The sequence below is a fragment of the Rhinoderma darwinii genome, chromosome 7 (assembly GCF_050947455.1).
Source record: "Rhinoderma darwinii isolate aRhiDar2 chromosome 7, aRhiDar2.hap1, whole genome shotgun sequence".
Lineage (NCBI taxonomy): Eukaryota > Metazoa > Chordata > Amphibia > Anura > Rhinodermatidae > Rhinoderma > Rhinoderma darwinii.
The window spans coordinates 55461668-55479616 of NC_134693.1; the positions used below are offsets into that span (position 1 = coordinate 55461668).

General features: G+C 46.4%; 1 protein-coding gene across 2 annotated transcripts in view; it reads left to right on the forward strand.

Moving 5' to 3' along the window:
* Positions 1 to 17949, forward strand: part of NR5A2 (nuclear receptor subfamily 5 group A member 2) — a 113755-nt gene that overhangs the window by 85497 nt on the left and 10309 nt on the right. For both annotated transcript variants that reach the window (XM_075832240.1, XM_075832239.1), the window contains exon 6: positions 3 to 150. In XM_075832240.1, the coding sequence (XP_075688355.1) occupies positions 3 to 150 (148 nt within the window). The remainder of the gene's footprint in view (positions 1 to 2; positions 151 to 17949) is intronic.

A 17949-nucleotide genomic window follows, 5' to 3' on the forward strand; every position in this document is an offset into this window, starting at 1 on the left:
AGGTGGATTACTCTGTTATTGTCACACAGGCTGGTAGCACATTAAACAACCTCATGAGCCATGCACAAGATCTGGTGGCCAAACTTCGATCACTACAGTTCGACCTAAGGGAATTTGTGTGTCTAAAATTCCTGGTGCTCTTCAGTCTTGGTAAGTTTATGCCCATCAGCTTTACTTTTTAGAGACCAGTTCCAAGCGGAGTAGAGGTCCCTGTGGCTTAGAAATATTTAGAAATATTTGGGATGGGACCCGAAGTTTGTTAGGGGGTAAGACAAAAGCCAGTATTAATGTAAATGGTTGTAGATCAGACTATTTTGATTTGGAGAGAGGTACCAGACAGAGTTGCCCCCTCTCCCTCCTGCTATTTGCTCTGGTAATTGAACCTTTGACTATTTAAATTTGAATGGAAAATCGGATAGAGGGGTTCGGAGCAGGGAGGGGACAAAATCTCTCTCTATGCTGATGACATGCTTTTATTTTTTAATAAACCGTTGGAAAGTTTGGATTACGTAATACAGTTAATGCAGGAGTTGGCAAAAAGTCAACACTACTCCCTTTATATTAGGATAATTCTTTGCATAATAGAGACCTCAAGATCTTGGAACATAAAGGTTCCTTTAAATATCTTGGAGTAAATGTATCTGCAGACTTGGGTTGTTTGCTGTAATGAATCTTCAACCATTGTTGGAAAAAATTAAGATGAAAATCTCAGTGTGGATGAGATGATCATTTAATATCTAGATAGAATGACGTTAATTAAAATGATTTTATTGGCATAATTTTGCAGCATCGTTTTTGTTTTTTTAATTATCGCATAGGGTCACAAACTTTTTTATAAACTGTAAATTGTATTATACTCCAAAATTTTTTAATTCCTACGAATTAATTGGTAGTAAAGAAGCGGTGTCTAAACAAATGTTTATAGCAAGACAGAAACTGGATATTGCCTAGAGTCCCTACTATAGAAATTTGGAAAAACTAATTTAATAACATTATACAATATGAACAATGTTGGTATAAGAAAAAAGAAAAAGTCGAAAAATTTAGGCGAGTTTGAAAAAAAATGGTTGCAATAGTGGAATGCTAGGCAATCCAATCCTTTTTTTTTTGGGTTGGGTGGGGGTCTGGTTAAATAGGGGATATTTTCTGACATCAGGTTTGTGTATTCTGTGCTGAAATTTTGTATAGGATTTTAACTCCTTGGAGACACATACAATTTTAGTTTTTTCATTTTTAGTTTTTCCATCGTTGCATTCTAAGAGCCATAACTTTTATATTTTTCCATCAACATAGTCATATGAGAGATGATTCTTGCCAGACGAGTTGTAGTTGTGATTAGTTCAATTGAATGTACCAAATAATGTGTTGTAAAGTGAAAAAAAATTATTTGTGAATTGGAATGGGAGAAAAAACGATTCCTCCATTGTTTTTTGTTTTTCAATTTTACGGCGTTTACCATTGGGAAAAAAGCCATGTCCATTTTCTTCTGCTGGTCAATATGATTATAACGATACCAAATTTATATAGTTTTTTTATGGTTTTACTACTTTTAAAAAATAAAAACAAAAAAATTGTGTCTGCATATTTTGAGATCCATAACTTTTTTATTACTCTGTCGATGGATCAGTATACGGGCTTGTTTTTCGTGGGGTAAGCTGACGTTTTTATCGGTACATGCTACTTTTTGATCACTTTTTATTACATTTTTTTGAGGAAGCAAGGTGACAAAAAATACGTAAATGCTTGCTTTGTGATTTTTTTTTACGCCGTTTACCTGGTGTGTTAAGTAACTTGATGTTTTTTTATTGCTTTTATTGCTGGCAAGGCTTAATATTAGGGCACTGATTCCAGACCTTCAGGCCTTCAACTGGCCTCCAGCTGCAATGGCAACTGTGTGGCTCCCCTCAATTCTGTCACGAGGGGAAGGGGGGCGATCAAGAGACAGAGGGATCCCTCCAGGGGCGTAGCTAGGGGGGGGCAGGCGGGCGCAACTAGGTGGTAGGGCACCCAGCATGATCCACAGCACAGTGTGATTGTGCAGTGTAAGAAGCTGGGCTGCAACAATGAGAAGTGTTGGTAAAAAGTAAAAACGCGCCCATTTGTCTATTAAGAAAGTAATTAGCATAAATCTAAAATTGTTTATAACTAGGTAAAAAATGATCGTTTTTCAAAATAAAAACCACTGTTGTTATCTACATTACAGCGCCAATCAGATTATGTAGGAGATAGGGCACTTATAATGTGGTGACAGAGCCTCTTTAAGTGCAGGATCCAGAAAAAAAAACATATCTGGAAGGGATCAGACTAAGGCCCCATGCACACGAACGTAAAAACGCCCGTAATCACGGGCCGGTGCTCGGGATGTTGACTTACGGTATGGATAGAGTAAAAGCTCACTATTTAAATACCTCTTAGTATGAATTTAATTGCTACCGCTCGATATGAATTTAATTGCTAGAGAGTGTAAATAATGTTATTGGAAGCATAAAAGAAATGAAATTAAGCAATATATTCATTACAGAATTAGGCCTCATGCACACGAACGTAAAAACGCCCGTAATCACGGGCTGTAATTACGGCCTGTAATTATGGCCCATAATTACAGGCCCATAGACTTCTATTGGCCACGGGTACCTCCCCGTATGCTTATGGGAAGGCGCCCGTGCCGTTGAAAAACATAGAACATGTCCTATTTCAGGCCGTAATTACGGCACGGGCAGGCCCATAGAAGTCTATCGGGCTCCCGTAATTACGGGTGACTACGTGTGTGCACCCGTAATTACAGGAGCATTGCTAAGTGACGTCAGTGTATAGTCACTGTCCAGGGTGTTGAAAGAGTTAAACGATTGGCAGTAACTCTTTCAGCCCTAGGGACAGTGGCTACCAATCACAATATAGATAAATCTGTAAAAAAAAAAAAAAAAGGACGTTCATACTTACCCAGAACTCCCTGCTTCTTCCTCCAGTCCGGCCTCCTGGGATGACGTTACAGCCCATGTGACCACTGCAGCCAATCACAGGCCAATCACAGGCTGCAGCGGTCACATGGACTGCGCGTCATCCAGGGAGGTCGGTCTGGATGTCAAGAGAGGGATGCGTCACCAAGACAACGGCCGGGTAAGTATGAATTTAAATTTTACTTTTATTACGGAAAGGGCTGTCCCTTCTCTCTATCCTGCACTGATAGAGAGAAGGGCTGCCGATTACTGCAGTGTAATTTTGCAGCGAAAATGTGCCCGTAAATACGGGTGGATTACGGGTGACACCGGACCCGTATTTACGGGCACGGGTCCGTAAATACTGGTGCAATACGGGTCGAATACGTTATTTACGCCAGTATTTACAGGTGGACAAAAATACGGTCATGTGCATGGGGCCTAAGTAAAGTGAAATATCACTTAGAATGAGGTCCAGCACTGTTCTGATGTTCACTGTAACACTGGTAAAACTACATGTATTCTCATTGATTGTCTAAACCAGACATGCCCCTTTAAAGTGTAAAGAGGCACCTGTTTTGCGTGAAAATCCATTAGCCCGTTAAGAAGCAAATAATTGTTACTTTAAAAATGTAAAGACACCTCCAGTATAAGTGTGCTTTCACTCTGTAGCTCACCCCACTTCCCGCAGGAGTCGGGCCCTGAACCTCCTGGTAGGGGTATCCTGGAATTGTGAGTCCCTCATGAATGGAGCAGTACTGCGCATGCACAACCACCACTCCATGACCTTCCTAAGTAGAGTCGTGTGTTAATGAACCTTCCCTTACCCATCTTATCCCTCCACCCCCACCTTTAGGAAAGACACGTGACACCGAGGTTGGATGTGAAATGGCCACAGCAGCCGTTTATTAATTTCACAGTTTTATCAAAACAATTTAAATCCGAAACATTCGGATAACTAGTTAGGAATCCACCAGAGAATTCCTCCTAATAATTCACTTGACCCAACATGGGTCAGAATCGTACATAACAATTTAACGTTAACATTAACCCGAGCAGAGGAAGTCCTTGAAGCCCCTTCAGATGTTCCTTTTTAAGAACACACCGAATTAGCCATCTGCAAACCACCAATTACCTCCAGCCGTAAACCAGCTCGGAAGCACCGTTCACCTCTGCAGATGGCTCCAACCACTAGAAGTCCACTTCAAGGGGATAACACCCGATGAAGCCCTCAAGTGATATACCGACCACTAGAAGTCCACTTCAAGGGGATAACACCCGATGAAGCCCTCAAGTGATATACCGACCACTAGAAGTCCACTTCAAAGGGATAACACCCGATGAAGCCTTCAAGTGATATACCTTCTACCAGAAGACCACTTCAAAGGGATAACACCCGATGAAGTCTTCAACCATGTACCTTTTTTGGGGGACGCATACCCCCGATGCGACCCCCCCACCATTTTGTACTGACTGGCCTCAAGGACTCCCCCCGCCAGCTGCCATGACAACAGAACCTACTCCGGGAAAAAAGGAAAAACATGTTAAATAAGCACACAAAACAAAGACAACACTCATAAACGGACGTACATAAAGCCCCACAGGGGTAACAAACAAAGGGCGGGAGGGTGGGAGCTTGTCTCTCCCTGTGTTACTCCTCCCGCTGCTTCCGGCTCAATGCCGCAAACAGCGGGAAGCTCAGCAACGGCCCCCTGACTCCTCCTTGTCCCTCCTCCACCTCCTCCTAACTCTCCCTCCAACTCTCCCTTACCTATTAACCCTTTCCCTACCAGTGAGGTCATGGAGGCTTCCCCTTAAGCCCTGCAGGCTGCGTCCAGCCTCTTCTTGACCTTCCTAAGTAGAGTCGTGTGTTAATGAACCTTCCCTTACCCATCTTATCCCTCCACCCCCACCTTTAGGAAAGACACGTGACACCGAGGTTGGATGTGAAATGGCCACAGCAGCCGTTTATTAATTTCACAGTTTTATCAAAACAATTTAAATCCGAAACATTCGGATAACTAGTTAGGAATCCACCAGAGAATTCCTCCTAATAATTCACTTGACCCAACATGGGTCAGAATCGTACATAACAATTTAACGTTAACATTAACCCGAGCAGAGGAAGTCCTTGAAGCCCCTTCAGATGTTCCTTTTTAAGAACACACCGAATTAGCCATCTGCAAACCACCAATTACCTCCAGCCGTAAACCAGCTCGGAAGCACCGTTCACCTCTGCAGATGGCTCCAACCACTAGAAGTCCACTTCAAGGGGATAACACCCGATGAAGCCCTCAAGTGATATACCGACCACTAGAAGTCCACTTCAAGGGGATAACACCCGATGAAGCCCTCAAGTGATATACCGACCACTAGAAGTCCACTTCAAAGGGATAACACCCGATGAAGCCTTCAAGTGATATACCTTCTACCAGAAGACCACTTCAAAGGGATAACACCCGATGAAGTCTTCAACCATGTACCTTTTTTGGGGGACGCATACCCCCGATGCGACCCCCCCACCATTTTGTACTGACTGGCCTCAAGGACTCCCCCCGCCACAGCGAAACAGGCCTTGACCACCTTAAGCCTGTGAGTTCCTCCACACCACCACCGCCCTTTCTATTCCTTCTGCTATCGCCAAGCTCCAAAGATCAATGCCAACCTCGGTCAGATGAACCCCATCACCCCTCCAGAAGTTCCCCACTCCTGACTCCAAATCCCTGTGCCGCACACAAATGCCCCCGATTTTTGCTACGAAACGGGACACCGCCCGATTAACTTTTAATGCGAGCCTTATTGACTCTTTCACTGACCTAGCCAACCGCCAATGTTTCCTCGGGACTATGTCCGACCACACTATCACCAACTTGGGATAAGAAACCCACAAACCCAACATATCGTGTTTGATATCCCGCACCAACTCACGCAAGGGGCAGACTCCCAAGTCATCCCCACCCACGTGCAACACTAAGACCTCCGGAACCCTATCAAGCCGGGCCTATGTCTGGAATTCTGCCAACCCCCTGCTCCATGACATACCTCTAAATCCCAGCCAATGCACAACCGCATCCTGTCGCGGAATGCGCAACTGGCGACCGTCCGGGCACGTACGAATGACCCAGTGCACGTACGAATGACCCAGCAACCACACCAAACACGGAGGCGAATCTGAAATGGAAAACAATTAGACACTGCCATACAAAACATTTTTTAAGCGTTAACCACAACCTCATAACAAATGGAGCGGACATAGGACTTAACTCAGTTGGACTCCCAACGACCAATGCGCCGCACCCCTTCATCATCCAACCCCCAGCGCCCCGCTGCAGTTGCTGCGCCAATCCTGAAGGAATGAGATGAATATGAGCCCGCCGCGACACCAACCGCCGTCAGACATTCCTTAAATACATCTCCAAACTGAAACCTGGACAAAACGACCCGTCCACATGGCGTAACAAAGGCAAATCTGGAGACCCCGCTTGCGGCTTAAAAAAACCCCGCATGCACTCTACTGGGCACATAACCGACCCCGGGAGGGCGAACAAAACTATCAGCTTACCCTTCCCTACTTGGCTAAGCAAAGCAAACGACACAGGCCTTCTACTATCCGCCTCCCCTCTACCTCGGCCCAACCCCTTCAAAGCCTGTAGCACCAAAAATTCCTTAGATACATCTTGAAAGCCTCGTAACTTGAAACCAAACGCCACCGCAGATATGAACCGGTTCACCTTTGCCACTGAAAACCCCGCCTCCCAGGCGTCCCCTAACCAGTACAAAAGTGCCACCAACCTGTCTCTATCCGTATTGACGTCACCCAACTCTCTTACCCACTCCTCCCACTGCCTCCAACAAGCAGAATAAGCACTCCACGTCGTGCGCGCCAAAGACCTTTGTATCAGTTGTTCTACGGGACCGAGACCAGATCCCAAAGATGTTCCGGACAAGCCAAACCGAGACGTTCCGCTCCCAGTGCCAATTGCCGAAACCGGTCCCACTGCGAGCGAGAAAGAGCATCAGCGATGCAATTCCGTACCCCCGGCACATGCACCGCCACCACCCACGCGTTCAACGACAAACATACCAACACTAAATGTCGCAACAATTGAACTACAGGAGGAGAGGACGCCGTGATGTTATTAATGGCCAGCACCACCCCCATGTTGTCGCAGTAAAAAAAAAAACGAACCTTCTTATCCCTGACCCTGTCCCCCCAAATGGTTGCCGCCACCACGATGGGGAACAGCTCGAGCAGGGCCAGATTCCGCGTGAGTCCGCTGGACACCCAACTAGCCGGCAATTGACCTGCGCACCACGGACCTCCCCCGTAAGCTCCAAAACCGCCCGCCCCAGCCGCATCCGTAAAATTATTCAAATCACTCGCACTCCCGCCGTTGCCGCTGCCAACCGTCTACCAAACACCCTCCCCATTGGCATAATCCGGCAGGCGAAATTCAACTTCCCCAGCAGCGACTGAAGCTCCCGCAGCGTCATTTTCTTCAGTCTACAAGCCCGCCGTACCTCCAGCCTCAAAGCACCCAGCTTATCCGCAGGGAGACGACACTCCATTGCCACCGAATCTATTTCAATTCCCAAAAAACAAATCGTCGCTACTGGGCCCTCCGTTTTTTCTGGCGCCAAAGGGATCCCAAAATCCCTCGCAACCTTCTGTAGTGCATAAAGCAAATTACCGCAAACCGGCGAACCCCCCGGGCCAACGCACAAGAAATCATCTAAGTAATGGATCAACGAGTCGACCCCGGATACTCCCCTCGCTACCCACTCCACGAAGCTACTAAACGCCTCGAAGTACGCACAAGAAAGGGAACGCCCCATCGGAAGGCACCGATCCACATAAAAGGCCCCATTCCAAAGACAGCCCCAACAGCCGTTGGCTTTCTGGATGAACTGGCAACAACCTGAACGCCGCCTCGATTTCGGTTTTTGCTAGCAGCGCGCCCGGGCCCGCAGCCCGCACTAACCCCACCGCCTCATCGAATGAGGTATAGGCTACGGAGCACAACTCGTGATCTATCCCGTCGTTTACCGACGAACCCTTGGGATACGATAAGTGTTGAATTAAACGAAATTTTACGGGCTCACGCTTAGGAACAATACCCAACGGGGACACAACTAAATCTTTTACTGGCGACTCAACAAAAGGCCCTGACATGCGACCCAACGAAACTTCTTTTAACAATTTGTCCGACACGACCTTGGCATGCGAGTAAGCCGATTTTAAATTCCTCCGCGTAACCGGAACCTCATAAGGAGGCGGGGAATAACGAAACCAACACGAAAACCCTCGTAAAGCAACTTAGCCGCCGCCCTGTCCGGATACTCATTTAGATAAGGGGCCATCTTTTCCACCCTCACCGGTGACACCCCCTTGACCAGCCGCGGAGGACTGGTTCCCTGACCTCCTTTTCCGCATACATTTCGCCGCCCCGTGTGATGCACCATTACACTCCGAACACACGTGCTTGAACTTGCACGTGGCCCCGAACTTGCACTGGCCTTCATTAAATTGCCAGCAAAACCCTGCCTTTCCCCCGCCGCCTTGTCCAACCTGACTAGACTGGCCTCCTTGGCCGGCGCTCCCGGGGAAGGACTGCCTAACCGGAGCCGTAACCCGTAACCAGAGAGCAATATCCTTCTGGTCCCACCGAATCGCCGGCCGAACCGCTTTTCGCTGACGGAATTGCTCGTCGTATCGCAGCCACGCCTGACCCCCATACGCCCTATGAGCCTCCCCAATAGCATCAAAATAACAAAACAACGCCGAACAATTTTCCGGCGCCTTTTCCCCTATCACACTGGCTAATATGGCGAACGCCTGCGACCAATTAACGAACGTCTGCGGGATAAGCCTATACCGCCGCCGTTCCTCCTCGTCCTTTTTACTCTCGTCCCGCTTGCTCTTATCCAAATTAAATTTAGCGAGCGGCAAGAGAGAAAAAATCTCTACATATTCGTCCTTCCAGATCCGCTCACGCACCTCCTGCTTTAAATGCGCCCCCAACGGACCTTCGAAACACACATACACCTCCCCACGAGCGCGATCATCAATACGCACCCGATCGCCATCTTTTTGCGCCTCGGTCTGTACCGACACCGCGACCGCCTCTCTAACCGCCGTTACGGGCCGCGCTTGTAACAATCCCCCTTCCCTGGGACCCTCCCAAACTACCGCCGGGGACACTTCCGTGACTACCGGCGCCACCGCCCTATCTAGGCGCCCGACCAGCTCTCTCAAGCAACCCACTAAGTCTGCCAAACCCGCGCCATCGCGCCCGCCCGCGCCACTACCGGCCACCGATGCGACGCTAGCAGCCCCCCCGCCGATACCCGACATAAAAATCGCTGGATATGACAATGATGGAGTTATACACTCACCGGGCTGCACAGGCGCTGTGTTCCCGTCAGCCGGACCATCCTGACCTCGACGATACACGTCCAGTTCACCTTCCTCCAGCTCTTCTCTCGCCGACGACTGTCCATCCAAACGACATCTTCGGAACGGGGATGAGGACGCGCTGACCGATGGGCCGGCAACCTGCCGCCCGACCGCCGGGACCCAGACTTCCGACCGGACCTGTTGCCTCGACGTCGCTGCAGATCTAGACGTCCGTCTCGCTGATCCTGAAGAAGCCTGCCCCCTGGCCGGAACATCACCAGGCGGGGCGGCCGTACCTTGTCCTCCGAATCTTCCATCCGATGGGGGAGGGGTGACAGGGAGCCCGGCCTGCGACTCCCTGCTTACCGCCGGACCCCGTCGCGGCTTGGGATTCCTGCCAGGACGCAGGGCCTGGGAAGGGGCGGTCCTCCCAGCTGCCTGGCCTGCAGCGTCCGAGATCGGGCTCCCTCTGCGACGCCGTGTCCGCGGGACTGCCTCAGGACTGAGGCGCTCTGGAGGTCGGGACCGCCGGGAGGGACGGGTCGACCCGGCCTGAGTCGCCGTCACCCCCGGCAACGCTCTCAGCCTGCTCCGAGCAGGAGCGGTTGTTGCCGACTCCCCCCCCGCCGCCATAGTAATGCTAGTAAGGGGGCCGGGGGAGGGGAGCCTGTCCCCTGCAACAGACCCCGAACGCCGGGCCTGGCGTGGCGAAACGGCGTCCGGGATCCTAGTTAATGCAGCCACGGTCTCCTCAAGCCATCCGGGACCGTGGTGCACATCAGCGGCACGCAGCCGCTCTAATAATACGGCCTCCGACATTGTTATAAGCGCGGGCAACGGGGAGCTTGTCTCTCCCTGTGTTACTCCTCCCGCTGCTTCCGGCTCAATGCCGCAAACAGCGGGAAGCTCAGCAACGGCCCCCTGACTCCTCCTTGTCCCTCCTCCACCTCCTCCTAACTCTCCCTCCAACTCTCCCTTACCTATTAACCCTTTCCCTACCAGTGAGGTCATGGAGGCTTCCCCTTAAGCCCTGCAGGCTGCGTCCAGCCTCTTCTTTCATTTCAATGGGGCTACCAAGTGCTATCTTCAGCGGCCCCATAGAAATGAATGGAGCAGTGGCCGAGCCTACTGAGTACTGCTCCATTAATATGGGGCTCACAACGACGGCAAAGTAAGCCATTTCTGGGGATCAGTGGGGGGTCCCAACAATCGGACCCTCAACGATCACATATTTATCACCTAATCTTTGGATAGGTGATAATATTGATTATGGTTAAACCCATTTAAGGGGCTAATGGATTTTCAAATAAAACAGGTGCCTCTGATAATCTAATAGGCGATGTCACACTGATAATGGTAGTGAAAATTGTGTCTTAAAACGTTTATTATTTTGAAAGTTATGAGGTTTTTTTCTAAATATGTAGATGAGCCTTTATTAGACAAGTGGGTGTCAACAGCAGCGATTCTCCTGAGGTGGAGCCTCCTCACAGCCTCTGATGCTGACCTATCTGCATGAAGCTGCTTCACACAGTATGAGAGATCGAGGCTGGAGGGATGGGGGATCACTTCAAATAGCCATATCTCACCATATCTGGTGTCATATGAAAGATGAGATTCTAATCTTTCATATGGCACCAGGATCGCAGTTCTAGCTGTGAAACAACCGGAGATATCACCAGTTGAATACACAGCACTGGGCAGGGAAGGGGGAGAAAGCTGTATTCTGATTGGACATCGTCATACAGAAAACATTACACTGCCCAGAGTGAAAAGAAAGAGTCACCTCCCATTTGGCAAGTAGAGCAAGTTTACTTTTCTTTTATACTTCACCTGAGTCACTTTGTCATTTACATCCTTACGTACTTTATTACAGCACCAGAAGGTAACGAGAACATCCTTACAACTAAATATAGTTTTAACAAAGGTGCTGCAGGGATTTCTGGGAAACTCTAAGAAACCTTTCTAGTTGTTTCATCTGGATGGAGATTGCATGTGATGTTTGCTGTTGTAAGAAGAGTTGCCTGGAATCCGGGCACCTTATTACGCATATTTTGATAATGTGATGGGTTCTTTCCTGTTAGAAGGTCACATATAGATGTATTTTTGGTATATGGAAACTTGTCTCCATGGCTGTTTGCTCAATGATGCTGATGGAAGAGATTGACTGGGATATTGAAGATATCACTATATAACTTTAGTATCCTGAATGAAATGTCTAAACCCTCTTTACTTAGGTCATTGTCTCCTCCAGATCTCATCTTGGTATTTTTCATAATCGATATATATGTCTATCAGTGAACGTATATGACTTCCCTGACTGGCCCACGCCCAGTCCTGCAGATTTAGTTTTTATAGAATCCCGCCCTATTGATTTACCTGGGAGCCAGTAATTCCCCATAGAGAGAAGACCAGTGAGATAGGTAAAACGTCATACACCTTAGACATGTTTCTTTTTTCATCTGTCTGAGTTTTGTATTTGGCAGGGAGAGAGGGAAGACCCTGTCTGATGATTGCGATTAATGGGATTTTAAATAATTTATCAATTGAGAAATAATTGCCTGGACATTATTGATCTGTCCCCACTGTCCCTCATCTTGAGCCATTCGGAGTGATAACTTAAAAGTTTTAAAAAAAAATATGAGGAGACAGATATCTTCCTGGCTCCAATATGTGCAGCCTCATAATCTTATACACTGCTGATGGATACTGTACTATTTATTAAGAAGAAGAATCTCTCTCGGTATCATATATCACCCTCCCGCATGCATATTAAAGCAAATTAAATCCTGCTGAAATCTTCCCTAGCAGTTAATTGAATTGGATTTTCATTATGTAGTTGTCTGATGTGACAAAAGGCTAATAAGACTATACAGAACCTTGTTAAAGATGTCTGAAGTGTCTGTGCTAATGAAATAACAGAAGAAGAAATCAGGGAACTTCTTTGTAGGAGAATAAAGGTTTCTTAGCTAATATGATATGGCAGATGGTGCATTTCGAGGGAAGGACGTTGAAGTGTCCATTACACAGGTGAGTGTAAATATTTATCTGTAGTTGTATCGATCATAGTGACTGCAATGGGTTAAATTTTTCCTGCTTCAGTTGCATCTTTATTAAACTGAATATAAGTATTTTTTCATTTTGTGACTAAAGCAGATCATTGATCATAAGTCTCAGTGAGATTTTATGTCCAATCAATAGTTATTTGTTCAGCAAGACGGAAAAATAATGTAAAATATATGGTGAGTGCTGAGTATTTTTAAGTAGCTTAATAAAATGTTTAGATTGCATCTCATTTGTTTACTCACCATTGAGGTGTTCGGGGAGGGGGGTTAATGAGCTGTGGGAACATTGAGCTCAAACACCCAGTTCAAAGCTTCCAATAATCATTTATTAATAAAATGTTTTGGAAGTGAAGAGGTCAAGCTATTTTAGTAAATATCGGTTGAAAGCAATGGTGCCCTTGATATCTAGGGAAGGTCAAATTGTACAAGATCAGGTGAAGCACTCCAATGGCAAGACTCATTTTTGCTACAGAAACTATTACCTATAAACGTGCCCATACACATCAGATGACAGTTGGCCAAACCCATTTATTTTAGAGGGACTGGCAGACTATCTGATGGGTATGGGTTGTCCCGACTTTCCCTTGACAACAGATGTTGGAGGAAATAAGGATCGGCCATGTTGGACCTCAATGTGCCCGATTCTTTGTTTCTACAGGAATTAAGCAGCTGTCAGGTGCTTGAGATCAGCTAATTTCCCTCTCCGCATTGAACACATATACATTCTCCACTGACGCTGTGCTCGGCTATTTCTGTAACTCCCATAGAAGTATACTGTTAGTTGCAGACACAGTGGAGTAGAGCGAGCTTGGCTGTTTCTGTAATTGCCATCCACCTCTCTATTGATTCTCCATCTGAATACAGCGGCCAGTGGCCGCCTCACTAGTGAAACTCTACCTGAAAAGCCTCTTGAATGAATGAGTAAAACACATTATCAGTGTAAAGGATCTGCCAGGCACAACTTCTGTGTATACGCCCATAGGTAATCAGTCTGCACCTGAGTCTATGTCTCTGAGACTGACTCCATCTTCCACCACTCAGGATGGCAGGCTTAGGAGTGGGAGAGCCTATCGCAGCCTGGCCAGACGGAGCTATTTATAGCCTCTGTCTATTTATACCTGCCTTTCCTGTTCCTCCTTTGCTTGTGATTCTTCTCGTGTGGTTTCCTGGCCCAGCTACAGCTTCTGAATATTTGATCCTGCTCCATACTGACCCTGGCTTACTGACTACTCTCCTGCTCTGCGTTTGGTACCTCGTTCTCTCCTGGTTTGACTCGGCTCGTTCACCACTCTGCTGCTCACGGTGTTGCCGTGGGCAACTGCCCCTTTTCGCTTAGCTTTGCGTACCCTTGTCTGTTTGTCTCGTGCACTTACTGAGCGTAGGGACCGCCGCCCAGTTGTACCCCGTCGCCTAGGGCGGGTCGTTGCAAGTAGGCAGGGACAAAGTGGCGGGTCGATTAGGGCTCACTTGTCCGTTTCCCTACCCCCATCATTACATAATCACAAGCCCATTGCCAGAAACTATTGGTGGCCTGTGTTGCCTAAAGACGTTAAGGCCTACGTCGCCGCTTGTGAGGTTTGTGCTAGGTCCAAGACTCCCAGGTCCCGACCAGCGGGCTTACAACGTTCTTTGCCCATTCCCCAGAGACCTTGGACCCATATCTCCATGGATTTTATCACCGATTTGCCTCCATCTCAAGGCAAGTCGGTGGTGTGGGTTGTGGTAGACCGCTTCAGTAAGATGTGCCACTTTGTGCCCCTCAAGAAACTACCCAATGCCAAGACGTTAGCTACCTTGTTCGTCAAACACATCCTGCGTCTCCATGGGGTCCCTGTGAATATTGTTTCGGACAGAGGGGTACAATTTGTTTCATTGTTTTGGAGAGCCTTCTGTAAAAAGTTGGAGATTGATCTGTCCTTTTCCTCTGCCTTCCATCCTGAAACTAATGGCCAAACGGAGAGGACTAATCAATCTCTAGAACAATATTTAAGGTGTTTTATCTCTGACTGTCAATATGATTGGGTCTCATTCATTCCCCTCACCGAATTTTCCCTTAATAACCGGGTCAGTAATTCGTCAGAGGTCTCCCCCTTTTTCTGTAATTTTGGGTTTAATCCACGGTTCTCCTCCGCTTCACCTGGTAGTTACAACAATCCCGAGGTAGAGGTCGTTCATCGGGAACTGTGCACAGTCCGGGCCCAGGTTCAGAAGAACCTAGAGGCGTCCCGGAGCGTACAAAAAACTCAGGCTGATAGAAGACGTTCTGCTAACCCCTTGTTTATGGTCGGGGATCTGGTGTGGTTATCGTCTAGGAACTTGCGCCTTAAGGTCCCGTCCAAGAAGTTTGCTCCCCGGTTTATTGGGCCGTACAAGGTCATTGAAGTCCTCAATCCTGTCTCCTTCCGACTGGAGTTGCCGCCATCTTTTCGAATACACGACGTGTTTCATGCCTCCCTCCTTTAACGCTGCTCCCCGTCCTTGGCTCCCTCGAGGAAACCTCCTGTTCCCGTTCTCACCCCTGAGGGGGTGGAATTCGAGGTGGCCAAGATTGTGGACAGCAAGATGGTCCAAGGCTCCCTCCAGTACCTGGTCCATTGGAGAGGATATGGGCCTGAGGAGAGGACTTGGGTACCCGCCCGGGATGTTCACACTGGGGTATTGGTCAGGAGGTTCCACCTTCGTTTCCCCAATAAACCAGGTCCACTTAGAAAGGGTCCGGTGGCCCCTCATAAAAGGGGGGGGGTACTGTAAAGGATCTGCCAGGCACAACTTCTGTGTATACGCCCATAGATAATCAGTCTGCACCTGAGTCTATGTCTCTGAGACTGACTCCATCTTCCACCACTCAGGATGGCAGGCTTAGGAGTGGGAGAGCCTATCGCAGCCTGGCCAGATGGAGCTAGCTCCCGCCCTCTGTCTATTTATACCTGCCTTTCCTGTTCCTCCTTTGCTTGTGATTCTTCTCGTGTGGTTTCCTGGCCCAGCTACAGCTTCTGACTATTTGATCCTGCTCCATACTGACCCTGGCTTACTGACTACTCTCCTGCTCTGCGTTTGGTACCTCGTTCTCTCCTGGTTTGACTCGGCTCGTTCACCACTCTGCTGCTCACGGTGTTGCCGTGGGCAACTGCCCCTTTTCCCTTAGCTTTGTGTACCCTTGTCTGTTTGTCTCGTGCACTTACTGAGCGTAGGGACCGCCGCCCAGTTGTACCCCGTCGCCTAGGGCGGGTCGTTGCAAGTAGGCAGGGACAGAGTGGCGGGTAGATTAGGGCTCACTTGTCCGTTTCCCTACCCCCATCATTACAATCAGAAAATCCCTCACATATTATTATATTTTTACTCCCTATATGGACAAAATAAATTTTATTCCCCATGGCTGCTCCCCACAATCCATCCAAAGCAGTTACACTTGGGACATTTTATATTCTCGCAAAAATGTTTCAATTCAAACAATAGACACATAGTTACATTACACAAAGCTGGTTCAGTGTATATAGCACAATAAAGTAGTTAGCACAGATTTATATATTATTACCATTTGGTTTTTCGTTTGTTGCAAAAGATCATACAATGATGTCACAATGTGTAAGATCAATGCACACTATGAAATCATGTATATGATGAGATCACTGGTTTTAGTGTGACTACATCATTACAAATAATATGTCACTGTGCCACCCCATAATCCACTAGTTTCACTGCTGGCCCACACTACCAACCAGAGTAGACTTATCATGCATAGTAAAACTATAGGCACCATATGGCAGATCCGTACAACACGGATCCGTAATACGGACGTTTTCTAGAGGCCTTGAAGGTCCATCACATCATTACTTGCCCCTAGAGACAGGAGGACCCAGACCAGGTTGGCATCATCCCTTATTTTATCAGGTGGTGAGAAATATTGCAGGGATCCCTTCTTGACATGTCCTACAAACAAGATTTTGGAGAGTTTCCTTAACAATAATGGCAAGAAAATGAGGGGAAAAAAAGTCTCCTCATCCCAGGTGGCACCATTTTAATTTTTGCTATGGGTTCCAATCGCCTCTATGTACGCAACTCCTTCTAGCGGATTCCACATCATTGTGGGATTTGACCTTTCCTTATCCATAATCAAATTCGCCACATTTTCCACTATTTATATTTATCCGTCTACTATTCTTATTAGTTATTATTCAGTTCTCCAAAATTCTTTAAGTGTTTCCCTTTTCAGATTCTTTCTCCCTCCTCCTTTTCTGTGCCCCCCCCTTTCTACTGTAGTTTTGCTGTACCTCTCATCTATCACTTTCCGTAACTTACTGCCGGAAGGTCCAAATAATGCAGCGTCTCTCCTCCTCAGTGTGAAACATTTTGCTTTCTTTTTCTATTGATGTAACACTTACAGGCAGCCATGGAAAAATCAATAGAGACTTTTCATTTAGTGTCCGCACGCGGACCCAGCCAGGACTTGCGATGGCCACACGATTAATCGCTGTTATTTCACTTTCGGTAAAAAAATGCCTGCATGTGTCCCCTTCTTATTTAGACATAACAGAGGGATGTGTCATGTTTGTCCGGCAGAAATCCTGTTTTCTAAAGTTCTCTTTATTTACATACTAATTCCCTTTGATAAGATCATAAAAATAAGGAAAGTAAAGCAGAGTATTGATACTATAATCTATGTAATATAGAGACAGCACATGGTTGTTTATACACACAGAGCTGCGGAGGTCACAGTGGTAGTTCACATAGTCACATAAGAAAGTAGGACTATGAGGAGGTGGGGGAATGATGCATGGAGTTTCATTGAACTTGTAACAAATATATTTTATAATGTATATAGATTGTATAAACCTTGTCATAAATATAGCGACTAGTGAAGCCGTTTGATCAGGGAATCCAAGCTATGCCTATGTGTGATAGATAGATAGATAGATAGATAGATAGATAGATAGATAGATAGATAGATAGATAGATAGATAGATAGATAGATAGATAGATAGATAGATAGATAGATAGATAGATGATAGATAGATGATAGATAGATGATAGATAGATAGATAGATAGATAGATAGATAGATAGATAGATAGATAGATAGATAGATAGAGAGAGAGAGAGAGAGAGAGAGAGAGAGAGAGAGAGAGATAGATAGATAGATAGATAGATAGATAGATAGATAGATAGATAGATAGATAGATAGATAGATAGATAGATAGATAGATAGATAGTGGATGGGTAATGATAGATAGATAGATAGATAGATAGATAGATAGATAGATAGATAGATAGATAGATAGATAGATAGATAGATAGATAGATAGATAGATAGATAGATAGATAGATAGATAGATAGATAGATAGATATGAGAGAGATAGATAGATAGATAGATAGATAGATAGATAGATAGATAGATAGATAGATAGATAGATAGATAGATAGATAGATAGATAGGAGATAGATAGATAGGAGATAGATAGATAGATGATAGATAGATAGATAGATAGATAGATAGATAGATAGATAGATAGATAGATAGATAGATAGATAGATAGATAGATAGATAGATAGATAG